The 27,711-nt window shown below is 36.0% G+C and overlaps 1 protein-coding gene across 3 annotated transcripts in view; it reads right to left on the bottom strand.

Annotated features, from left to right (window-relative positions):
• Positions 1 to 5,120: 5,120 nt before the first annotated feature.
• The window catches only part of SLC6A15 (solute carrier family 6 member 15), a 37,531-nt gene continuing 14,940 nt past the window's right edge, over positions 5,121 to 27,711 (bottom strand). For all 3 annotated transcript variants that reach the window (XM_048301270.1, XM_048301269.1, XM_048301272.1), the window contains exons 3-12: positions 22,672 to 22,829; positions 22,068 to 22,194; positions 20,028 to 20,209; positions 18,672 to 18,782; positions 14,985 to 15,226; positions 14,686 to 14,878; positions 13,311 to 13,503; positions 10,674 to 10,833; positions 7,932 to 8,094; positions 5,121 to 6,490 (exon numbers count right to left, since the gene is read on the bottom strand). In XM_048301270.1, the coding sequence (XP_048157227.1) occupies positions 6,119 to 6,490; positions 7,932 to 8,094; positions 10,674 to 10,833; positions 13,311 to 13,503; positions 14,686 to 14,878; positions 14,985 to 15,226; positions 18,672 to 18,782; positions 20,028 to 20,209; positions 22,068 to 22,194; positions 22,672 to 22,829 (1,901 nt within the window). In that variant the 3' untranslated portion in view covers positions 5,121 to 6,118. The remainder of the gene's footprint in view (positions 6,491 to 7,931; positions 8,095 to 10,673; positions 10,834 to 13,310; positions 13,504 to 14,685; positions 14,879 to 14,984; positions 15,227 to 18,671; positions 18,783 to 20,027; positions 20,210 to 22,067; positions 22,195 to 22,671; positions 22,830 to 27,711) is intronic.

The following is a 27,711-nucleotide window of genomic DNA, read 5'->3' as shown; positions in this document are numbered from 1 at the left end:
TGAAAATTTAATTTCTGTAGAGACCCACAGACACTGATGTCTCACCTGCCTATTTGGCAGTTTCTCCAGAGTGCCTCAGTTCCTTCTTTTTTTGGTAACAAGGGGTTCTGTCACAAGTCTCACACCAAATGTTGCCCATTTATAGGCATATAATTTTGGAACACTTCACTGTCCAGATGCATTGCATATGGGAGGCTGGGTATCTGGTTTCCATTCCAGGGACCAGGCAGTAAAATGCATATCGTTTAGGTGCTTTGAGATTTTGGCTAATTTCAAATCTGTGAATAATGGTTGGAACTATTCATATCCTTGATAGTAGGCAAATGCCCAAGAGATTAACTAAAATGTTAAATCACAGTAACACAGTGGTCTCCAATTCAGAGCTTTTCTTCACAAACTCATTTTTCTTCACCTCGTATTCTCATACATTGAGTTTTCTGTGCTTTTAAGTAATTATTATTCTCCTTAAACCTTAAATACATGAAAAAATTTCACTGCTTTTTACCCTGATATTTTGTCTTCAGATCAGACAGCTAAAATGAAATAATTTTGGAAGGCTGCATTTCCTTAACATCTTTCCCCAGAACACCTCAAAATTCACTATGAAAAATAATCAAGCTCTTCAATATGTCAGAGGCACTTGAGTACTTGAAGGAAAATTAATTCTGGCACAGCTCAAGGCTTTCTTCCCAGCCCAGTGTTCTCCTGTCCTGATTCATTCCGCCTCTCTCCTTCTCCCCCTATGCTAACAAAACTTCAACCACCTTTGATTCATACCTCTGTTTAACAGCTATATCTTACTGCAGACTATTTCTTCCAAAAGCTTGATTACACCGTACTTTACCCAGCCATCAAAATCTGTTTTCCTCCTGAAGCCCTTTTTCTTCCTCCCCCATACCCCTTTATCTTTCTGATCACCTACTACCTATTCAATTTACACTTTGTCATTCACTGAGTGAGTCTTACTTCCTCAGTATCTTTTTCCTTCGTCTTCTAATGTGTTCCATTTCAGTTCCACCCCCTTTCATCAGTCTTTTGACATGTTTCTTAATTCTTTATTTGCCGGATTGCAAACCTGACTCTTTCTTTGCATGTGTTTCCTTTTTGCATGAATCAAAAATCTGAAAATCTACTAGACTTGCCTTGAAGGAAATTTCCTTTGCCTTTTCACACCATTCTTCTTTTCATTTATCAGTTCAGCTTCTTTCAGTTAAGAGAGTATCTCACATCTTTGAACTTCTAGTGTTGGGAAACACATTCTTTTTCCACCTATTGAGTTTGGGTTGGACATGAAAGATACAGAGGGCATCAAAAACCAGAAAATGACATGGGACTGAATAAAAAGAGAACGTCTACATCTGTTTTTTCACTGAATATATTCTTTGTCTGAACACCCTAATTTAAAGACTATGCCATGGGAGTTCCCACTGCCATTCTGTGTATTTTTTTGGGAAAAAAATCACCAATAACATGTATTGATGCTGATTTCAGACAAGAGTGTCTTGGTTAGTATTTTTCATTTATTTAGTAGTCAGTAATGATGAATACAGTATAGCTGGAAGACATGGTGGTTCTGTCAGAGCTAATACTTTACACCAGAGAAATACTTTACACCATCCCTACCAAATGGGTTAAACAGATACCCAAGTCATGTTTACTGTACTACTTTTAAAACAGTACTGTACTACTTTTAAAACAGTACCAGATATCTCAGTAGCTGCTTTCCTCAGAAGCAATGTCACAGGCTAGAGTTAGTCCTTCAGCTGCTGCCCCTTCTCAGTGTTCCTTGCTACACCCCCAACACCTTTCATCTACCACCTGGCAACTTTAAGAATTTACTGATGATGGCAGTGAGAAGCACTGAAGTTTTTATATAAATATTAGTGTTAGTAGTAATATTTGAGTCAAGGATTCTCTTACTCCACTAATTTGTCAGCTAATTACTTTGCTAACTTAAGAAATAAAAATAGCAAGTAATAGGATATTTAAAAAATAAAAAAAGCATGTTAGACAATACTGATTTCAAAATACTGATTCAAGAACCTTCTGCCTGCTCTCAAGACCCAGAAGTGTACTACTTGGCAATGGGATACTGACAGCTTGTTTTCGCTTCTGACAGCATTAAAAATTTGGGGGTTTTGAAAATAAATACCTAAATATGTATGAAAGCTGCTGAAGGAACAGATTAATGAAGTTCTAAGCTTTAGCGATACCGTGATCATCCATAAGTCTTGTCTTGATAGAGAATAAAAATACATTATTCTGCCCGTCTCAAAACTCCTGAGCATTCCATTTCACCAAGAGACATGATATATGAGCACCATCAAGTGGCAAAGAACGTAAACTACAACCTATATTTTGACTTCCACCTTTTTCCTCAAACCACGGAATCTAACTAGACATTTAGAAGTTTATATTACATTTCCTGCACCTTTTTAAAATTCATGTAACCATATTTTTTCTAATTTCTCAAAGATGTGGTAAGAGTAGAAAGCTTTTTTTGAATACTCTGCATCTCAGCTGAACAGTGCAATTTGAGTCTTCCATGGTGGTTAATACAGGCAAGTATTTTCAGAGTATCTAAAATCTTTTGCAAATACATCCTTTTTTTCCCCTCTGCTATTGCTACCACAATCATTATTGATTCCTCCTTAGTATGACAAGACCACTGTTCCCCTTATGGCAGCATAAGGATCAACTAACCCATATCTGTTGCTTCCTGAGAATAGGGTTACAACTGTTCAATTTTTCCCTCTCTTTTTTCATTCTTACATCTTTTTCTTTTTTTCCCCCCATTTTCTTTTTCTTCACTGCTTGATACTCTGTAAGGTATCAATAAAATTTTGATCCATCAAAAAATACTAAAAACAGGCATCAAGACTGCATGTCTATCCCGCACTTCACAGAATTTGAGAACCTCCACTAAGAGTACAGAGGTAATGACATGGCCTTCATTTGTGCCATACTGATGGTGACTGATTCTCTTAAATTTCTGTAGCAAAATCAGATCCCACAAAGAATATTGATAAGAGGAACCTTAGGCCTTCTGAAATAATTTCATACTCATATATCACCGCTAGAACTATGTCACGTGGCAGCTGGTTATACTGTCCTTAATATTGCTATTGGGTAGCAAATTCACATGCATGCAAGTCTCAAATAAGTAGAGCCACTTCATTTTGCTGAATTTCAATAGAAAAAACCGAAAAGAAATCCTAAGACTTTCAGGCTCCAAGATGCAGGATCCAATTATATTGGAAATCTATTTTCACTTTCCACATGGATGATTTTGTTCTTAGGCCATTTCCAATTGTGTAAGACTCAATTAGGATTTTCTTTAATTTTAAGCATGACTGACTTTTGCAATGATCTTTTCCTTAAACCATCCCACTCACCCCCCCCCAAATTAATTGTAGCTATGACTGACATGACATGCAGACATTCTGGCTTTTAAGTAGACAAATATGAAACTTCTCTCTTCTGCCTTCTTTTACTGCTTTGCTCCCAAAGTTGAAGTACCAAAGCAGTGTAAATTCCCTTGGCTTTAACAGCAAATGTACATACAAACTCCTACTTTGCTTCAGTAGTTCTATCAGTAGTATGTAAGAACCTGGATGTAGCACTTTATAGTAATTACTTCTAGGTTTTTTAAATCTTCACATCTAGCTATTTTTTTGACCAGTCCTACTTCTTTAGGCTGGACAGACTGCCTTTTTAAGACCATCGTACTAAACCAGGCTAAAGAACTTCTGCACTTGAGGGTGTTTGATCATAGTTATTATCAAATTATGAACTGAACATCTGACAGTAGACAGGACATACTTTCTGGGCTTTCTCAAGCCTGAAACATTTCATGAAGCCGAGGTGAGATGTGCGAACTGGAGCTAATAGGAAGCAACCAATTAAGAACTAGTGGTTTAAATGAGTGCAAAACCTTAATACTCAATTAAAAGTGTTCAAGTAAAGAGTAAAAGGGCAGACATGTATTTCCCAGCAGAATAATCTTCAGCACTCTGCTAAAGTGGCATTAGTCCCCTTTGTGATACATTAAACAGAAGTAGCTATTGCACTGTAATAGTAAGATCTTGCTCACATTCATTTTAAGAGCTCTTCTGTAGAAGCAAACATTTGACCATAACTTCACGTTGAAAACTAGGGTCTATGCAAGGAAAGCACCTGCAAGTACAGGAAACTCACCCATAAGAACAGAACTCTGTAGACTGGGCACAGAGGGATGCACGGCAACTACCCCGAACAGTCATTTTAGAAGCCTGATGTGGGATGATGGTGGAAGTTTGCTGCTGCTCTGCCACAGCAGCAATATTTTGTACATGCTTGCTCTGTCTCTAATGGTGATCCATTACATACATGCTAATATCACCAATACATCAAAGAAAAACCTGCTTAAATTATGCCAGCTCTACCCCATATGTTTGAATATGTGCACTGTAGAGGACTGCTTTACATGCTTTTTTATGTGTACAATTTCTAACACATGTAAAATAAGCTTGATAATTAAATATAGCTTTTTGCCAACTAATGCTACTAGTCCAACTTTCAGACCATGGAAATTATTTCAAAAGCTCTCAGAAGTAGAAATTATCTGGGATTATTCTCCTGTGACAAAAGAGTTATCCATAAGGAATTTTATCAAGTTGCTTAAGTGCTTTGGTTTAAAATTTTGCGCCTTTCCATTTATCTGACATAGCTTTTCCACACTGACATGCTCAAAACTGTACTCTTGACACAGACTCTTGAGCTTCAGAGACCTGCATTGATGAATTAATCTGGTTCTTTGATGCTGGGACAATGCAAGTGGGTTCTGCTGCTTGCTTATTAGGGGTAGCAAAGTCAGAATTTATGCCTAATTTTAAAACATTTTAAGGTAAGGAGTAGATCACATACCAGCTTCCAGAGTATCCTGCCAGTTTACAGTGCTACATCAGCCCCTGTATTCACAATAAATGGCCCTGTCTAATAGTTTATTAAGATGACTGATTTTTTGTTTTCAAGTTCTTTTAGCATCTGTATTCATCTGGTAAATGTCATTCTTTCAGATAGTCCAGATGAGGAAAAAGCAGGCTGTGTTATAATAAGTGTATTAGGATATCACAGAGAAATACCTTATCAATCTCTTTATTTCTAGGTTAAAATGTAATGCCATACAGTTCTTAACAGTTACTGACTGAAAAAAATTATCTGCATAAAACAGAAGCAAAACTGAAGGAGACTAATTAAAAAAGCCATCTTGCTTCAGCTTTTGAAACTATTACATACAGAATAATATACATATTTACATTACAAGTATATTATATAAATATAATATATATGTAATCTTGTAACCACAATAAATATCAAGGTCTTTTTTAGGCACACAGCATAGAAAAAAATGCAGAATCTGCACAATCCTTAAGATTCTTGGAGTGACTCACTCTAACATTGTTTTCACACTGAAAAAGCAAGTATTTTACACAAAATGTACAGCCACAGTTTATGCAGTCCCCAGTGAACAGGGCATCTTTGATCGCCTTCCTATAAGTCTACTCCTTGATTTTCTAATACTATTGCTCTATACAGCTATTACATAAGAAAATAGTTTGCAGGTTTGTTTTTTACTCAGCTAATAGCCTAAGTAATTATCAGTGCTAATAAAATAAGTACAGCATATCTACATAAGGTATAATACAGGTGTTTACATAAACATGGGTTTAGTGAACTACTACTGAGCTCACCACTAAGACTTGGGAGTCAACCTGAAATTCAGCAGAAAAAAAAGGATTTTCAGTGATATAACCTCAGAAATATTTTATCATTTGAGTGAGACCTGTGCTCCAGAAATAGAAAGCTTTGAATTGAGAAATTAATTAAAAAATCAAATTCTTGGCTGTGCTGGCAGATGTAGACTGCCATTGAATTCGAATGCATTTCCTTCAGTGCAAATAAAAACTCAGAGAATTAATCCAAAGGGAGTTTTCTCAACCAGTACGTACAGTCGTAACTTTTTAAAGACTGTCACTATGAAGCACCTGAGATCGCACCCTAGTAAGTGAAGCTGAGCACTTCTCATGGCAGGGCTGTGATCAGCGAGAGAAACAAACAGCACTTTTTTTCCCTGTAGTTACAAATCAGACTCTGGCATGTCAGGCATATCTGCCATCAGATACCCAATACCATAACGTCCATTTGGAGCAGTGTCCAGAGTCGGTGATCCAGTCTGTTTTCGATATATGTTTTTGCCAAAATTTGGAGACGGCACTTCACTTGGACTCTTCCCGTGAATCAGACTTGTATTATCTCCCTCCAGATTAACAGGTTCCTTTATTATCCGACCTCTTTTGTAGGATACAGATGCCAAACTACCAGAACTGTCATCGATAAGGTTGCAACGGCGCACCATGAAGACTATTGGGACTGGCAGTAGGGCCAACACCATCAAAGATATACAGACGATCATTGCCCATGTTGGATAGCTGTGGAACTCTTCCATTGCCTGAGAAACACAACAGAAAAACTATTAATACATCTTTACCAGAAAAATAAGAAAAACCTGCAGTCTTCACTGAGGTCTGTGGTTTTCAAGCATATACTCACCTTTTTGTCACCCTGCACCCACACTGTGGGCACCACTACAGATCTCAAATTTGAAGTCATGGAGATGTAGGATTGCTATCTTTCTGCCAGTGAGCAGGACTAAAACACCACTGAACAGTTTCTGAGATGTTCAGAGCATTTTAGCAGCACACAAATCAAGATTTTCACTTTAGGCTTTGTTACATTTCTCTGTAGTTGTGCCCTGATCCATGGATGACCATAGATCCAAGGATGTCCAGAACAGACAAGTGTGCAATGGTATCTGTAACTATGCCTGGAAAATTAGCCCTTGTTCTGTAGGCTAACAGATGGTCTAGACAGGGACCATCTCAGTTATTGCACTTTGCATAAACTTCATGTAAACTATAATGCATTTACTGGGGCACTGACTACAACCCACACCTCTACGGCATCCATGCATCACTGGCCAACAGGCTCCGCTCACCTAATTTTGTATGTGGAAAGGAATGGCATGTTTGGTATTCTAAGGTATTTCTCCTTCTAATTTTTGAGGGCAAGAATCATATGTAACAAGAGCATTTTTCTGAGAATCATGTAGTTGTCTGGATAGAGGCAGGCATACTGTCTACCTATAGGAAAGCCAACCACCTGTATTTACCCTTTACCTGTCTTTGTTGTGACTTCACCCCTGGCGAATTTGGACAAGTTTCCCGAGATTAATTTCTCTGACATTTTCTCTCTCTCCATTTTGCATAAAAAGCCCACAGAAACAGCTGAGGGCTGATGAGCCTACAATTAGCAGAACTCTTCCAATTTACCTTGACTGAATCTCTTTGAAGCCAATGCTCAGAACTGCCTTGCCGCTCAGCCTGGCAAGTTCTTACCAGAGACAGGTTTTAATACAGCTGCTACCTACACTGGGATATGTGTTCCAAAAGTGAAAAAAATTATGACATAGCTAAATTTCAATATTTAATTCCACATGAAAAGTCTGATGTGATATCTGAAATGACTTATGCGGTTATCACCTGTTTTCTTCAGTAAAATAAGACTTCATGAACATAAACAACCTCTCCCAACATTAAGAGTTTCTTCATCATACATCAACAAACTAAAAGTCACCCAAGGCATAAAGGTTTGTGTCAATCAATTATATTTTAAAGCAGAACTACTCTAAAATTAAAAAATTGTTGGTTTTACGTCAAAGCAACCTGAGATAAAAGCAACCATGTCATTATTTATACTGATTTTAATTTCTAATTGTGATTTTTTTGTCTGTTCATGTACGTCTCAAATGCTTCAGATATGATCACTATGATGATGATGGTATTATATATACATACAAACCCTACATATACACATACATACTATATACATACCGTATCTTCAATCCAAGCATTGTAACCAGGAGGACTTAATCCCATTTGGACAATGCTAGCTACCAGCAAACATGTCAATACAAATGGTGAAACATACTTCCACATGTAGTAGTAATACTGGCTTGGAGAAAAACCCAGCATATCCTTCAGGTCCTCCATAAATCTGTGAAGGGATTAAAAGGTTATTGTTAATGCACACACTGAGATTTTCAGCGCTATAGTCGACAGCACCTAACTTGAGGGAATCAACACACTGGAAAAATGCATATATAGAAATAGCTGTACTTTAAGCTACTGATGGGCTGAAAAATAGAGTTCATACTACTAGCTCAGACCAGATGAACAAAAGGAATCGCTGCACAGTGCAGTGACTTAGTAAGCTGCTTGCTGGACTGTGCTGAAGATATTTAAACTCACTTTTCATTTATATTCCTTCTTACATTTTCTTGTATTGACTGCTGGGTTGTTTACCAGCACATCTTACAGATTGTGCAATATTAATTTTGAACCCACACATGTGCTGCAGTCTAAAAAACCAACTTTATGCATAAGCTATGGTTTGCATCATATAAGCTGCTGAAATAAAACTTCACCAAGCTATAAAACTGCCTCCTTGTTCCTCAAAATTTTAAGTTATGACATGAACAAAACTCCTATTTTTGTTCTCATGATGAAGTTCCAGAGCCAGTAGAAACACAGAATGCTTTCAGAAATAATTCTTTTGGAGTGTGCACAAGCAATGATTGTTTTAACTCCCTTGTGGTCCCACTCCCTTTTGAAATGTGCATCTCAAAAAAGCTCTTAGAGCAGTAAGTACATTTTCAAAGCAGTTACACATGTGAAGCTTCTGCCATGTAAACTCTCAGAAAAAAAAAAAAATAACTGCACCGCTTGAAGCATTCTATTGTTTGTTGACAGTGAAATAAAACACATCATTAAAAAAGAAGCTGGATTTACAAATGGATTGTGCCCTCTATAGATAGCATTTTCTTTCTGAGATCTCCAGTTCTTCTTCCAGTTGAACACGAATCTTATCTTTACTTCAAAGTCTTCCATTGTCTCCATCCTACTAATCCTCTTCTAAAAGTCTCCTTTAGGCTCAAGCGCCTTATAGCACTGATCCCAGAGGAGGAGATTTTCCTTCTTGGCTACAGAGATTCCCACGTTACCTTTTTTTTATCCCTTTGGATGCTATGCTTTGGTTTACTACTATCTTATCAAAGACTTTTTATCTAATAAGACATTTATATGGAATTTCATCTACAAGGAACCCTTGGTACTATCACAGCCAATGGCAACCTGAGGCTGTTGATCCTGACAGTTTTTGCAAACTGAATTGCTAGGTTCCTGAAGGATATTCTGGAGAAACATACATCAGAAGAAATATCAGGAGTACTCCAGAGGGAGTACTTGGGTGGTCATTACGAATGAGAACTTTAGCTGTTAACTTTTCACTGTATCCTGTCAGAACCCCTTCTGAAAACATGAATGGCCTGCACTGTGAATCGTAAGTAAAGGATTACAATATTTCAGCTGTGCCTAAACATCAGCTTCCTCACAGGAAGCTGCTAACGTTTGGCATGTCTACCTCCATTCACAGTGGAGCTCGGACATCACCAACCTTATAACCAGGTCATCTGTTTTATCTTTTGGTTGCATGTGTAAAATAATCTACATGGTGTTTTTATATCTAAGTGATCAATTGTAGGATTATATATGTGGTCCAAGTTGGAATTCTCCCTTAATGAGCAAGTAGGCCAAGCACTACCTGCACAGACCAAAAACAATGTCTGGAAACTATAAAACTAAATTTTCTTCTTATAGTTTTGTTTCATTGTGACAAAGGATTGGCTGATTACTCAGATCAAACAAGTGAAAAGTCAATTGAAACCCCACCCATTCTATGTCACACTTTTTCTCCATGCAAAGGAATCACAGATGCTTTAACTACTTCAGCATGTTAGTACAGCAGGCTCTGCTTGACCTGCAGAGGGCACGAGTTATTTTTGATCCAAACTCTTCTACTCTTTAAGTGTGGCACATACTGATCTCGTTTACTGAACACATTCTGCTGATTTTGGTTATAAAATGAATTAAACAAAAAAAAAAAAAAAAAAGGAAAAAAGCAAGAGGGACTTATAGCCACTCCTCTTCACCCATCGCCAATACATCACTTTACGTCATTGTCAACTGTGCTGCTTCCAAATAAGCTTTGACCCTGTTTTGCTACCATCTCCTCTCACAACTGATGCAAAGAACAATTGCTACAACACCCCAAACTAAATTTAGTTCATAAATAGAAATTTTTTCTTTTTACTGCCATTAGAGTTTGCTTTGTTCCTTTCTCAGCCTGCCTAGAACACTGCATTGAAATACTCATACTCATCTGCTGATTAGACCGTGGTTATTCTTGAAATCTTTATGTCTGTTGCTACAAATTCCCTATACTTTCATATCCATTCTCCTTTCTAATTCTCTAATTTTGTTTCTTTTACAGTATTCTCCTCTTTTTGGACCTGTTATACTCATTCTCTGGGTTTCAGTACACTGTCCTGATGTAGTGTATCTTGCTCCAATCCTGCTCCTAGTAACAGACTAGATTCTTGACCAGACTGACACGCTTTCTACTTACTTGTATTTCTGTGTATATTGACCATGCTTCATACAGTATAATTAAAACAGTAATAATTATTGTAATGAATAGTGTTGATAAGGACAGGGAGATACATTTCCTTCACTTACTTGTCTATTCCATAAATTCGTATGACTGCAACATTTTCCAAAATGACCACGATAAGCAGGGGCAGAGTAGCTGAGTAGTCATCAAACATCGTCACAAAATAATTTCCAGAGCGCTGCACAAAGATCAGGCCAATAAAAAATGCTACCAAGCAGCAGATGACTGGAATAAAGGACAGCAATGTGAGCAATAACTACAACAAAGTTCCCAGACAAAGAGGAACTAACGCATTATTTCATATAAGTAACATCTATAACATTTTACTTTTTAGGTGGTCTCAATTCTAAGAATATTAGGAATCCCACCTCTTTCCTACAAAATGGAAAAGTTATGAAATTAGAATTACTAGAATTTCCATATTACAGCAGTCCTGATTAAGCAGCAGAGATTAATCAAGTGACTATTTCTGTAATAATAAATGTAATGTGAATGCAAGGGTAAAATCAACTGGTGGGGAAAACATCATACATCATGTTAACTGGTCACCAGTTCACTATTTGGAATTCAGAAGTGAACAGAACTTAGAAGTGAAAACAAAGGGAAAAAAATAAAATGAAGAAGTTTCATAGACTTCCCCTAAAACATAATTCCCTGCATGAAATCCTATTAGGATCTGTCTAAATGTATTTGTACATTAAGCAACATTTCTGTCCCTTCTTTAGGAACAACCCAAAATGTATTTCCGGAAAGGTTGATCCTGTGTAATGGATCTCAATATAATTTTCTCCAACTAAATTTGTCAGTAACAGGACTTAATGCTTAAGTAGACATAAATTAAGTCAATTTTCAATAAATTGTGAAATCAATTTTAGGCTAAGCATCAGTAAGACTGATTCTTCCAGTTAAAGTGCCCTTTTTTTTTTCCTCACAGGGAACTTAGGCTAAGGATGCACCTAAGTACTCCAAAATTAGGTGAAAATTACCTGGGTCAAAATATAAAATATCTTTATAGAATACACCCATTGGATAAATCCAAGATAATCAATTATTGCTGATTATAGTACTGAAAGTAAGACAATGACACTGTTACAAATACTGTGGTAGAAGACTTACCACTTTTTTGAACCTTGTGGGAACTGTTACTGGAATGACTGAACTTTACACCTCTCTGCACAATGTTGTTGAACACAAAATAACTTTAACTATTTGAGCTGGTTCCCCTGAACTCAAAAGGGAGTTAACTGGAACCAAAGAGTTGCAAAAGTGCTTACAATTCTAAATTGTAAATGTAGGAAATTTTTGTCCTGTAAGCACAAAACCTATTGCAGCCATAATTCTTGTTAAATGCCGCCAATACTGCATGAAAAATGATCCAGATATTTCATTCCTGTAAGTTAATTATACAACTTGATAAGGTGTTTTTAATCTTTTGAGTACAACTGAGTTTAGCTAAAATCATGCATGCATACCACTTTAAAAAATTACAAGAGAAAGGCAGTTCTTGAATATTCCTTTATCTTAATTTTTTTTTGGTCAAACAGAGTAACAAGGAATTACTGTAAAATGCTCCATTACTCCTGTGTAATGACTATGTATCATGGTATTTGCATACATACTTAGGAAGAACAGCTAATTTCTAACTCTTGCAGCAATAATTTAATACCTTATTATAAAAAAACCCCAAAAGACCACCAATTCAGGACTTCCGAAAAATCAGCTGATTTATCTTTCTGAAGAATTTGATTTTTTTAGTCAATCAAATATTACTAAAAAAGGTATATTCTAATATTATATTCAAATATTATCTAAGAAAGGTAAGGAAAGCAGTTGTGAAAAAAAGAAGTGCTCTGCTGCATTAGGGGTTAACTCTTATAAAATGCATTATTGTTTCTCTCACAGAGTTCATTATTTCCTTCATAGAATTAGATAATATTAAAGCACCTTTTCAATGTTTTTTTATTTTCTATCCCACCTTTCACAGGCATTAATATGAAATCTGAATTTGTGCATAACACGTCATGTCCTTTGCAGCTGTCCTGAAGGTTTTCAGAAACCTAACTTTCACACTTTTGCTGGTGTTTTATATAAAAAAGAGAAATCCCTACAAGTCAGAACTACATAAACATGCCATACCTCAATTAACTTTGGGCATTTAAGTAATAAAAAACCCCCAAATAAAACAACTAGACATCTTGTTTAAGACTTTATAAACATTTAACAGGGAAAAATATGTTTCTCTAGAGAGTAACTGTACTGATTTTAGCATAATAAAAATTTCATCATAAATTAAGATTTCGTTTAGCCTACTTAAGAATAATTTGTAGTAATTTGCAATGTATTTTCATTCTTTCCTTTTCCTTTGTTTCTCCAATGTGTGACACAGGCTGGAATAGAAAGTATTCCAGAAGAGCCCAAAAGGACTGACCATACAGAAACTTGTAACAGAAATTAGTCCTCCATTAAAATTTAAGTTTTAGAGTGTTTATGCTACTATAACATTCCGGAAAAGGTTTTACTGGCAGATATTAATGTGCCTGTGCATAGAAGTACAGTCTGGAATACAGTGATTTACTGCTCTGTAAAATACTCTGTAAACTTTCATGTCAAAAAAAAGAAAAAGAAATCAAAAAAAGAATTCATACTGTCAAAAAAAATTCAGCTTACTGCTCTATGGAGAAAAAAAAGTTTGTGTAACTCACCAGTAAGAATTTCTTTCCTGACTTTGAAGGTATCAACAATGGGTGTGATAATGCCTTCTATGGTTCCAAACATACTTCCAAGTCCCAAATTTACTAACATGAGAAAGAACATAACTGACCAGAAGGGAGAAGCAGGGAAGTGGGTCATTGCTTCTGTAAATGCAATAAAAGCTAAACCAGTTCCTTGAACAGCCTGTCAATGAGAAAAAAACATTCTGTCATTATTCATGAATTTGTTTTTAATTTTTTTTGGTAGTGTGACAGCCTGACAAGTCTGACTTCGTGTTCATGCAGTGTCACTGATTACATCTTGAGGGCAGAGTGGGAAGTTGCTATCTAATATGCAATTCTTCCAATTAATACGATTTACTGAAACATGAGAATTTATTAGCTGATTGACATTAACACAATTCTTTCACATAATCACAGATTACTAGGTTTGAAGGTGTCTCAAGGATCATCTGGTCCAAACTTTCTTGGCAAAACCAGTCTAGAATGATGGCCTAGCACCCTGTACAGCTGAATCTTAAGTGTCCAGTGTTGTGGAAACCATCCATTCCACAGAGAGATTAGTCCAATGGCTGATTGCTCTCATTACGAAAAATTTTCCTCTCATGTCCAATCAGAACTTCCTTCTCTCTTTCACTGATAATTTTGCATGAGAGCTACTATACAGGACTAGTACAAAATATACTCTGTTTTCTCCAGTAAGCATACACAGGATTTAATTTCTATACTTTTGTTTCAAATTTAAACAGTGGGAATAGTGTAGAAACTTTTGAAGTCTAAGTCACCAATTTTATATTTTATCTTCAGATCCTGGTGCAACTATATAGAAGTCAGTGTTTCAATCTACAATTGACTCCCTAAAGCTATAATTTCTGCTATATATTTCATTTACTGTAACATTTCAAAACAGGATGATACTCATTAAACAACTACCTAATAAGTAAAGAATAATTTTTTACTTTCAGCAAAGTAGTATTTTTATCTAATAATTGTATCTTAGCATTAGAATATATTGCAATCTGAGATAATGAATAGGTAACACCTCTGTTTAGTCTTTGGAAAAACCATCATGCTCAATTCTTCTAAAAAACAGAGCTTTAAAAACTTACCACCTCCTGAGAAGAGTGATATAATGATCAAAATATATTATAAATCAATGAAGATTATGTTAAGACACCAGACCCAAAAGTCCTCAAGTGAGCTGGAATGCAACCATGTTTTCGTCCAGGTCTTTATAGGTGCACGGCTCACAGGTATGCTGCACTGATACTCTGTGTACACAGGTACACTTCACAGTACAACTTGTTTCAGGCTTACAAATACCCATCTGTTCATAATCTCTGTATTCAAGACTGAATGACATTACCTTGTCAAGTTCATCTTCTATTTGACAAGATTTCAGACCAAGAGAATCAAACTCTTCTTCTTTAACTTTCTGTATAATGTCATAAACTAAATTATAATCTTCTGCTGTAATGCTTGAGAAATTGATATGATGTGGGATCATATCCTGGCTGAGATTGCCCATTTTCAAAAGTTTTAAAATCTTCTCTGAATTTCTGTAAAACACAATAAAACAGAGAGATCAAAGTCAGTGATCTGTGTTAGCTCAGAAATAAAATAAAGCATAAAAATAATTTAAAAAAAATAAACAGATATTCGTACTGGATAACACATTTTTCATTTATGATATTAGCTTTGAAGCCCAGCACTGCAAACACCACCAAAGTTGCCAGCACAGAAGTGAAAAAATTGATGAAGGACACCAGTACAGCATCAAAATGGCAGTTGTTGTCTCTCTTGTTGTAGCTTGAAAAGGCAATGACTCCACCAAATCCAAGCCCTAAGGCAAAGAACACCTGAGTAGCAGCTTCTCTCCAGACCTTGGGCTCCAGCATTATTTCAAGCTGTTTGAAATTAGATATAATATATGTCAGCTATAAATTGCATTTCTATTATATGAAAAAACAACAGAAAAAAACCCTACATCATAAAACCCTAATACTCCACCACAAATGTATTTTCATTATGATAAAATGAAAGCTGAATGCGACACCTGAAGTTGGCAAACTTATGGGCCAGAATTTCTATGTATTTTATATTATCTAAACATCAAAGAGAAACATGCTTGCTATACAGTATGTTCCCAACAATAAGACACTACTGGAGCTATGTAACTGAAATAGTAGCTAGTTATGCTGAGAAATAAGAGAACTTTTTTTTTTTTTACAGTATTAACTATCTTTTATTTACAGTATATGTACTGACTTCTGTTAGACTTAAGATGTCTTTTAGATTGACCAACCCTCTTAATAAATGCAATGAGTATGATTAAAGCTGCTTTGTTGTTACTTTTAAAACAAACAAAAAAGGTGAACATGAGATATACATGCTTATATGGAATTCTATTACATGCAAATATGTAAAGCAAAATGACATATATGATATGAACGCTGGCCACCACAAGCTGTATAGTCCATGAATCAAATCTCTAAAGTCAGATGCCTTGAACTTAAGCCTATGTTAAATAGGTCATGTATTTCAGGGGCAGCTACGCCTTTTATCAAAAAATTGAACTGTATTGCGCCTTCAAAAAAATAACTTTGTTACAAAGTTATGAGTCATCATCTGTCTAGCTCAAATTCTTCTAGATACTGAATCACAAAAAAGAAGTAAGGAAGTACATGTCAAATTTAAACATTAGATTTTCTGAAGCTGATTCAGGGCCTCCATTAAAGAATGTAATTTTTATTTTTTTTAAGCCCTAGGTTTATTCATAAAATTAAAACAAAAAAGCATCAGCAAAGATGCAAGCATTATTAGACTGACTGTCTTACGCTGAGAAGAAATAAATCTGCCATTGTTATAACATTTTGAATAAAATGTCAGTTTCCCATGAAGGTAGAATATTTATTACAGATAAGTAGCAGATAGCTTCTTTATTCACTAATATATAGCTGAAATACAATGTAATTGGGAAAAGCAAAGGTGTTTATGACAATAAATTTATTCCTGACTCACAATTTTGATTATAATTACAATGCACAAGTAGCTATTGCACGCAGGTCAACCTCTGTATCACATGGTCATGCCACAGCTTTCCCACCAGAGGGAGATCGAGGAACATTCTTAACTGTACCAAATCCGTAAATGCTTGAAATATCAAAACACTTCTCGCTTTCTACAATGTATCATTTGGTACCATCAAAAGCAATGCGTTCTTCGATACACATGGCCCAGACTTCCAAAATAAACTTGCAATTGATTTGCTGTTAGGTATCTCTGTACTTCAGCTTCATATAATCCTATACTTTAATTGCAGTAGTTGATTTAAGTGGGCTTTTCATATACCTTTCTGTAGGTTTTCCATGAAGTTTCTTATTTAGAATCTCTGCTTTGTTCAACAACCATGCCAAACAGAGAAATACTCCCCTTCTACATTAGTCCTGCACTCTCCTACCTGCACCAATGTGTGCTAGTCCTCTCCCGTGCTGGCATAACTCTTATGGCAATTTGCTGAGATCATCTGTGCTCCAAATGTAGTCATTTGCTCAGCTAATTGGGCTGAAAAGATGTTTTTCCCTCCCCTCTCACATCTATCTACCTGAATAATTTTCATGCTAGATTGGTTTAGCATTCCTTTTCATAGCTTATATATGGCTGCCCATATAAAGTGCTAGCACAGTGGAGCAAACGAAACAACAGGTGGGGGAGTCTAAATTTCTTCAGGTAGTCTCATATGAACCTACAGTCCAAGTTAGTGCTCAAGTACAAAAAATGATAATGGAAATACTTTTTAAGGTTTATATTCACATATAATACATGTGACATACAAGTCTCCTAACTTCAAATTTAAATCACACCTTAAATTTTGATACAGAACTGGAAACTGGCAGAATAAATTAAGAACAATTTTTTGTTTGATATCATTTATCTGAACAGTTGAAACAATTGTATAATTAAGTATAACATAACTGTACAGTAAGCATCAGCTGCAATTTATTTTAAGTCTAGCTCAGATGAAGTAGTGAGTACTGAAGAGGTGTTGGTATCCAAGGGGAGTTTTTCTATTTATTTTCCCTCAGTAGCTAGTGGTACTTCTCCAGTCAAAGAAAGTATTAACACTGCGGTCGAGAAACCAAATTATATCTTATAGAGGTCTGTATTTCACCTCTGCTTTAGACTTTCTCTTGTTAGTAGGGACTACATTTCTCTCTTTCTCGGGTTTCCCAAATTTGCCTGAGCAGCCTGCAAGTTCCTGCACAAGCACTACTCTCTAAAGCAGTGACAGTGAGTGAAGTGGAACATGACTGCATCAATGTGAGAGCTGAAAAAGGTCATTTTTATAGGATGACAGCTCTCCAGACTCAAAACACCTGGAATCAAAACAACTGACAACACCCTGTCATCTGGCATTAGCCACTATGTGCATTGATTTTGATTATTTTATTATTTAGCTTCAATTTTTGAAATAATGGTCCTGTTCTTCTTAACTGTATTATGAAGGGGACTTGCTGGAAAGTCAATTTCACAATACAATATGAAGCCCAGCATTATACAGTCCTGAGTATGGCTCTGACTATTCAAACATGCTGTTCCTATAGTACAGATGTAGCTGTGAGCATTCGAGATAGGTGTGGGTAGAATTTAGACCTTCAAGCTAAACAATGATTCATAACATCCCTTAGCACCTCCGTAGTTAGAAAATCTAAAGCTGTGTAAGGCACATTGCTGGTAAAAACATTGGCAGCAAAAAATGTATGCTCAGAACTTCTGCTATCTTGTCACATCATAAGAAAATGGATAAGGAAAGCTGAGTGGAGAGTGCTTACACTACTTTACTATTAAACACAGGTCTCCTGTACTTCGGGCTACTATGTAAACAGCTTTAGTTTATTTCTAGAAGGGAAGAAAAAGAATGTTCTTTTTCAAAAGGGACAAGATAATTATTTATGCCATGACAGTTCAAAGTGAGGCACTGACATCCCAGAATTAGAAATTTCAGTATTAGGAAATGGCAAGATTGAAGATTCACTTCTATTTTCAGTATTTAGAGCTCTCTGAACATCCTGAATCCTCTAAACTGCACTCTCAGTTGCTTAGCTTTCTAGAGGCGTAAAACTCTGGGAACCCTCACCTAAGGGAGGTAACTCTACAGACCCTTGGAACACCTAGAGCCTTTGGACTTTAGGGCTTGGTATTGTGCCACTGAGGTAAAGAACAATTTTGCAATTTAAGCAACAGAAAAGCAGCCAAATGTTCTATGAAGACAATAAGTTTAAATGAGAACATTCATAAATGGCCAAATTGCCACTGAAACTTTAACACTCTGCAAACAAATTAAGTACATACCTTAGGGGTGAACATGTGACGAATTCCATCCACTGACCCATTAAGGAGCAGTCCTCTGATCAGAAAGCATAAAAGTACCACATATGGAAAAAGGGAACTAAAATACATGATCTGAAATATAAGAAGGTAAGAAAAAATGTAACGTGACATTTAACATGGACTTTCCATTCAATAGCTTCATTCACTACTCAGTATCCTTTGGATATATGACTGAATTGATAATCATATGTCCTAAGAAATATGCAGAACACTTCCCATTCCCCGTGTCTCTGCAGAAGAAAGCAAAATCACATGATTGCAGAAGAAATTAAATTCTGTACTGTACAAAAACAATACAACTGCCTGATGTACTTATCATTAACTGATAAAGAACCACCAGACTTCCAGGGAAATTCAGTATGATTTCAATGAGATGACAACAAAGACAGAAGTAAACTGTGGCAGAAATGCCTCTCTTTACAAAAGCACTTTGGCTGGGTATGGCAAAGGTATGCAGCATGAATAGTAACTCATTTTGTCTTCAGAAGGAAAGGGGACAAGAATCAATAGAAAGTACATAATCAATGAATTCAATCAATAGGTAATGCTTACTGTCGAAACAACAAAAAATAGTAATCAAATCTGATCTTTCATTACCCATCACTGAAAAGAAAATTTATTCTATAAAGTTTAGTAAAATGATTCACTAGTTAAACTTGATACTTTTTTCTTTAACTGAAATGCTCTAAGGATGTCACAGAAATTGCCATGTCAGTGCCAAACTTTTTAATAGCAAAGAATTTTGTTATTAGAACGAATTATTTTTCCTCTGAAAATCCCACTGAGATCAACAGATCTAGCAAATCTTTCACCAGCTAATCCAGCTGGCTGCATGCAAAGGAAAGAAGACAACAGTACTCAGATGCAAAGGGATGGTAAGTGATTAGTCAAAAGAAACAATCCAGAAACCTGGAAAGCAGCTATGTTAATGACAGAAGCATGCATATGCAGGTGCACTGCAGTCATACTGTGAGTACACATGGAAACCTATTTCCTTAAACACTCAAAACACACAGACTTATGCTGCACAATAAAGCTGAGGAACAGTTACATGCAACAATTATGCTGATGAGAAGTAAAATGATTCTTCAGATCTCAATTCCCACTAAATTAGCACCATTTCCAATAAAATTGCTAAAATTTTAATGCTTAACTACTAACATTCCTCTGCTTGAGATAATACAAATACAGAGGTGAGTCACAGCACTTAACCTGCTCCTACAGATTTCATGAATGTAAACAGAGGGTTTGGTGAACAGAAATGTCCTGAAATGCTTCAAAGTAAAACAATGTCATGCAGGTAAATAGTATACTCACTTTGCCTGAAGACTGAATGCCTTTGATCATGGCTAAGCATACCATGACCCAGGCAGCCAGCAAGCAGATAGTCATCTTCCAATTTAAACCCCCACTCTCTGACAGAGAGCTGGAAATATTCAGTGCTTCTCTGTACCAGTAATAAGTGGTTGCAGAACTTTTTTCACACTCTGGCTCCACAACTGTCAAAGAGATGTTAGCAAGTAAAGAATGGGTTCAGGAGAGATATTTCACTGCAGTGTTCTACCACTTCTAAATATTTCTAATTGTGCCATCACCATTTATTAAGAAACTAAACTCAAAAAATAGTCTTAAGACATTGTCTAAAAGAAAAAGTGACTGCTATCAGTGAAAGCTTCTGGCTATATCTTTTAAAACACCCTTTTGGGATAATGTATTCCTCAGCATTATGGTTAATCCTGCTCCAAGGCAGAATTTATTTCTCACTTTAGAACTAAATAGTAGGCAGGCTTAAATGAAGACATACATTCCATTTATCACACATAAGACTGCATTATCTGCATGTGATACCATGAATTGCACACTATGAAAACCATCTCTGCAATGAACACAAATTTAAAGACAAATGTAAAACAAATTGTCGATTGTGTCCACTTTGATATGACACTGAAATAAAAAGGGACTTAATTACTATTATAAACAATAAAATAATAGCGTAATGATACCAAAGTTATGAGAAAAGGAAATAAATGGTTCCTACACAGATATGTTTAATGAAAGTTGCTATGTATATTCCAGAAATGATTCTTTTGATTATACTGTAATTCTGTTATACTCATGTTACCAAAGAGTTTAAGAAATTACCTAGACATATAACACATAAATAGAAAGATTCCTTCAGAGAAAATATTTACTTAAGTTCTTTATAAATTATTTATACCTGACAATCAACTACATATGTAAGCTAGGCCCTGAATCAAGATAATTAATGGAAAAAAATGGAAAAATATGCTATTTCTAAGAAACCTAGCACAGATGCCAGATCTTCACTGAAATAATCTATTAAAATGTTAAGATATTATCAAATATAAACATTTTCTTTTTTTAAACTTCGTTCAAATGGCTTCTGCTGAAGCTGGGCGGACACACTGTGTCTTATTTAGGCAGGATAAGAGTACATAAACAATCACTGTTGCTTGATTAATGGACAATACCTTATGAAATACAATACATTTGACTGTGTCAACATTCAAAAGTACTGACTATTTCTGTATAATAACTGAAGCAAGCAACTCTGGAAAAGACACTGTGATAAAGTACAACTTTTCAAATGTCCCTGGTTGTTCTTTATTCAAGTGGCAAATAAACCCACAAAAGATAATGAAAGAAAATTTAGAATCTGGAAAAAAAGGAAATTAAAAAAAGAAATAATACACATTTCAATAGCAATAATAATGCAAAATGCATACTGTTACAAGATAAACAAATCCAAAGGATAAGGCACTTTTCATGCTGTTATAAAATATGTCCATAAGAGATCATCTCTTTACAGCAAAAATCCAATGACTGATTATCTCATTTCTATTAATTTACAAAGAAAACAGTGCTTTTATCACTTGCATTTCACTGATATTTACAGTTTTCCATTTTCCCCTTTCTTAGTAAGCCAACAACTTTGTGCCAGGAAGTACCCTACTAATTGAAATGTAAAAATATTCCTCTTTCACCTTTGTTTTTCATCAAGTAAGTGTAAAAGGCAGTATCAACACCAGAAAAAAAGAAATAAGTTTTTTCTGCAACACACTAAATAGCATTCTCCTAATTTCACTACTCTTTAAAATGCTGTTGACAGTGATGCTTCTTTCCAAATGTAGTGTATTTGTCTTAGATTAATCTTCTGTTGTATTTTTTCAAGTATTATAACATGACATCTTATTAAGATAGAAAACCAGTTTCGCCTAGAACACTTTTGCACACAAATATCTTTTTGAATTGTATTTTGCCTCCTTTTTGTTTGAAAATCTCAAATTTTACATATTTTATATGATTTTTAAGAACCTTATGTTAATACAGACTTACAGGTATGAGATGCATTTTTAACTAAAGGACATTGGTCCCATGGTAACGGATGCTGAAAAGACTGGGAAAAGTAAAACAGGCTCCATCCAATAATGACATTGTAGTACAGGGCCACAAAGAAGCATACCTAATAAAAAGGAAAAAAAAGCAACCAAAAAGTTACATTTATGAAGTAAATAAAAAAAAATCCCTGCTGAACTTCTGCATGTTTCTGTACATCAGACAATGAACCTAAGTTTAACTCAACTAAGTCAGAAGAAGAAGGGAATGATTGGTCCCATTAAAGTACATGACATTTTCTAAATTTTCACTTTTCTCCGTACCTATCATATTACACCTACACTTTTACAGGCATTTTTCCTCCAGAAAACTATTCTGTTCCACAGTTCCTAATTTCAAAAGAATCACAAAATGCAAGTTGACTGATTTAACAGACACATATACATCAACATTTTTAATGGATCAATTCAAGTTCTAAGATCTTCAAAAACAGTGTAAACTGACCTTGGTGCCTAGTGAAAAATCAGTGGCCTTTCCCTGTGGCAAAACAGGAAATCTAAATCACAACATCTGAAAGCAAACGACGCAATGTTAAAAAACTTACTACACAGCTTGCAAATCCAATTCCTCCAAGTTTGGGGCTGATATAATTCCACACACCAATACTCCCTCGGCGGATCCTCTGCCCGACAGCAAGCTCCAAGAAAAAGAGTGGAATCCCTATTATCAGCAGCAAGATTAAGTATGGCACAAGATAGGCACCTAGGAGGGGAACAAAGTATAAATCAGAGTAAATGGAAGAATAGTCAGAACTTGACAGAACACATGTGAAAACTTCTAATAGTTTCAAATTTGAATTACTGTCCTTCATTGCAAAGCTTTTTTGATCACATGCAAGAGTGATTTTACCTCACCCTTGGTCATAAGTCTTGTAAGATATCAAAAACCCAGAGACACCTAATTTATAAAGCACTGTAACAGGTTTGAGGCAAGCCTTACTGAAAGTGAGATATTACTGAAATTAGTTATTTATTTGTTTGGAATTTTGGACATTCAACCAAACTTTTTAGAAATATAGAATGATCAGGAACAGAATCAACATTTCTTAGAAAACCTTACATCTTGACTTGTAACAGAGCAGCAAGACTGAATATAAAGGAAATATAGAAAACATTCTGTATTCAACATTCTGAGCTTCAGTCATAAGAGGTTTCAGAAGATATCTCTTGATTTCTCCATTTCTCAGATGCTCAAAAAGGGGATCACATAGCGTACATAATGGTGATGCTACCTAGCCTAGCAAGGAAACTGTATCAGCCTGTTGCTACAAGGTTCCAGACAGAAAATAGAAACATGAAGTGGAAGCGAAATGGAGTATTGTAGATCTGTATCTTGTAGTTCTCCCCAGCCCTCTTCTTTTCAAGGCATATTTGAAAATGCAATTGTCACTTCACCTTTACATAAACATATACATAAGAAGCAATTCCTCTTTTTAGGGTCTTACTCCCAGGAGCTGATCATACACAATTCTAACTTAAGGATGTATCTCCATTTATTTCAGTAAGTCTGATTGCAAGCAAATATATCCAAATACTAAGAGCCCTAACAAGCTCCAAGCCTAACTTCCTCCTCAGTGTTGTGGAGTATTTAGTACCAGATCTAACAAAACATGCAGGCCTCAGCAATAAGCAATGTAGCACCTGACTTTGTGTGGCTCTTATGCTGCAATATAGACTGCTGTGCCAGACAACTAACTCAAAGGGCTTAGAACTTCTGTTTGAAACTATTGTAAGGCTACAGAAAAGCATCTGAGAGATGCAGACTGCAACATGTCGAAGCAAGCTACAAAGCAAAGATCTAAAGACCTCAGAAGCTTAGGTTCAGAGCTGCTAACTTGTATAATCAGTCTCTTCATCTCTGTGATGAGAGAGAAGCTGAGCAAAGTTCAGAAACCAATTTGGCATTTATCCTGAACTCCAGCTAAGTCCTACTTCAAGTTCCCTCATTCAGGGTCAACTTTCTAGGGCTTTTTTAGGAATCTATCAAAATACACTGGCATTTTCATATCCTTAGTGGGCAGCTTATCTCATGGAATACAGCTTACTTTAGAAAAGTTAAACTTTCCTAGACTGCGAAGGAGGTCTCAGATGTTCTGGTAGCATTCATTCCCATTTAGGTCCACTAGCTATTTTGCTCCTCATGCAGTACACACTAATTGGACATCCCCTTCCACTACAATGATCTTTTGAAGATATTAATCATGGACTAACTCCAGTCTTGATTCCAAGACTAGCGGGGGGAAAAAAAATAAAGTCTGAGAAAACTGGGGGCCCCAACACACGATGTTGACCAACTGGAATGAGTCCAGGGGCACCAAGTTGGTCACAAGACTGAAAGACAGACCTGGAAAAGTTTGAGTTATTCAGTCTGGAGAAGAGAAGGTTCTGGAGAGACCTTATAGAACCTTATAGAAGTACCTAAAGGGGGCCTACAAGAGAGCTGGAGATCTTTAATAAGGGTATGTAGTGACAGGATAAGGGGGAATGGCCTTCAGCTGAAAGAAAGTAGGTTTAGATTAGATATTAGGAAGAAAATCTTTACTATAAGGTTGGTGAGGTACTGGAACAGGTTGCCCAGGGAGGTTTTGAACTCCCCATTCCTAGAACTGTTCAAGGCCAATTGGATGGGCCTCTGAGTAACCTGGTCTAGTGGAAGGTTCCCTGCCTATGGCAGGGCAGCTGGAACTGGCTGATCTTTAAGGTCCCTTCCAAACCAAACCATTCTATGAAAAACTACTGGTGCACCAGCCAGAGAATATTAATCTCATGTACCTCACAGTCTATAGGCTATGTTATCAAATGAAGTAGCTCCTATGTTTTATTTTCATGACGTGATAATAGGCTATGCAATGATATTGTCTGAACAGCATTTGGTCAATACCTATGTCAGGCTCTGAAAAATATACCTGTTTTGAGGTCATAGTACTCCCTTCATAGAACCAAACATCATGGTCTATCTACCCCTTTCAGCACACTACACTGTCTACTGAAGCATTATTTTTACTGAGGTAGCAGCTACATTCCCATTCAGTACTTTGGTGTCTCTTGCAGTTCATCTTCTATGTGCACATAATGGAAAGAATACAAAGGACTTACTTTCTATAAAGAAAAGAGACAGAAAGACGTAAATGTGGGGAAAACTAAGGAACATTCAAAAATGAGGGGGACTATCTGTCTTAAGAACACATAACACAGAAACCATTAAATAGCCCTGATTTACACTCAAAATTTCTGCAAGATAGAATTTACACTGCAAGTGAGAGGCTTTGGCATAAAATCTGCTCATACAATTCATTGACAGCCAACAGTACACAGGTTTTATATCACATAATGCTACTGTAAATGATACCTTAGATCTTAATTAGACAGATGTGGCATAGCTGAGTAGAGACAAACCTATACAGCTCAAAAAAATTGGGGCCTAGTGACTTACCCTGTATCCCACTGGATGACTGTACTAGAGCAGGAACTGAACCCAGCTCTTCAGTGTCCCAATCCACAACCTTAATCACAAGGCTGCAAAGTTAAGCACACGTTTAAAGACTGGGCTGATGTGGGTGTTTTACGGTGAAGTATCAACGTTAAATTGCAAGATTTATCAGTTAGATTCTACTAAATGAGTTAAATAAATGTGGTGCTTAATCCACATTACATTAGACACGACAACCCTGTAATTCACTGGGTAGCCAGACAGCAGAGTTCACCTCTATACTGCTAGGCTTGAAGTGCTGGTCTTCTGATTATTAAAACATGCTGAGCTTCCTTCTGATCTTGTTCCTCTCCCCAAAAAGGACATAATGGAAAAATTGTGCATCTATGAGTTTCAGTATGATAGAGCTTGGATGCAGCTGGATTATACAACTGCATCACAGCTGCAAAGGGCTTCTGTGCCCCATAGTCAGCATGAAACCACAGCATCTCTGGGCAAGTATTTTGCTGAAGTCTTCCCTTGAAGCTAGACATACTTCAAAGAACTCTAAGACATCACCACTTCATCCTAAAAAAGAATCACTATGGAAACATCTCAGCATGTCTCTTATTTGCCTGTGCATGAAAACATGGGTCCTTGCAGTTACAATACTGGATAAGGACCATTCTTATTTGAATTTGAATAATAAATTTGCCTCGAACAACATCCTACAATCATTTGTCTGCTACATTTACCAGCTAAGCTGCCTCCTGAATATTACAGTTCTGTGTAGTTCAGGATCCCCAGCTCTCCCTTCTACATTTACAAAATTATTTAACTGTGAAGTCACTTTTTTTTTTTTTTTTTTTGCACATTTTGGTCTTAAACACTGGCTTCCATATTAAAAAATTCATCTCAATAAGGGGAAAAAAAAAAAAACATTCATCCTTCTTCACTAGAATGAGTGACAAAGATACAAGAGATTTCATGAAGATTTCATGATTGTCAAAACTGTGCACAGCACTGCTTTGATTTCCTAATTTTTTTATTTAATCAAGCACCAGAATGGGATAGCTGGTAAATTGTCTCCCTTGAGATTACAATAAGCACTGCATTTGGCAACATTATCAATAAAAGTGGAATAATGACACTGGTTTTGATTTAAGCTCTTACAAATGCTCCAAAAAAAAAAAAAAAAAAATTACATGATTTGTAGTGCTTAAAGAGTTGGAAAATACTTTCAAAAGCAATAACACAAGGTCACATAACCATTTCCATATTGATACTACAGAAGAATTTTCTTCTTCTAGCAATCCTTGATGCAACCTGAAAAATGTGTTAACTTTCCACATTTGTTTCAGCAGCTGCTGTGCTAGATTTTAATTAAGTGTCCGGTCTCTGATTTGATTCTTATTTAATCAAGGTGAAGTTTACCACTGTCTTGAAGAGAGATCCCAGCTCTTATTGCTTACTAGACACTTACTAGTAGAATGCAATCAAGAAGCTGATATTCAGATGAAGATCAACTTATTTTCAATGTCAAATGCTAAAATTTTCAAAGTTATGGCAAGTGAGCAACAGAATACTACAAGTTAACAGCATACTAAGCTTCATTAAGTGAAATTATTTACCACTACAAAATAGAAACTCCTTTTATCAGGAAAACTCTGATAAATGGTTTTATGTTTTAGCTGTAGGTTTATAGTCTATCCTACTGATAGGATAGTCTTCCTGTCACTAGTTTCAGTTTCAGTATGTTCAGGTGTGCCTGTTTACAAACCTGGCTATTATTAGCCAATAAGCTTCAATGAAGAATTACACTTGCAAAATAAAAACAAGACATTTTCAGTACACTCAAGTACAACTAAATTTTATATCTGATAATACCAAATTCGAAAAATGATACTGAAGTCATCAGTGAACTCAAGGCACTGAGTATAAATTACTGATCCAAAGCTACATAATAAAGCCTCTGAATCCATATGCAAGTGTTGGAGTACCAGGGAATACTTGCTTTGTTCCCATTTCTCTTGTACTAGTTGTTATCTTCTAACAACTACTCAGTCTTTAGCAGTTTTTATATACTTTTTGCTCTGCAGTTGTCCACTACAACTGCTGTGCTTTTTCATTAGACCACAGAACTTTAATGTCAAGCTGCTGGTGTTTCAGTAAAAAA

The sequence above is a fragment of the Corvus hawaiiensis genome, chromosome 4 (genome assembly GCF_020740725.1).
Source record: "Corvus hawaiiensis isolate bCorHaw1 chromosome 4, bCorHaw1.pri.cur, whole genome shotgun sequence".
Classification (NCBI taxonomy): domain Eukaryota; kingdom Metazoa; phylum Chordata; class Aves; order Passeriformes; family Corvidae; genus Corvus; species Corvus hawaiiensis.
This window is presented reverse-complemented; position numbering and strand designations above follow the sequence as displayed.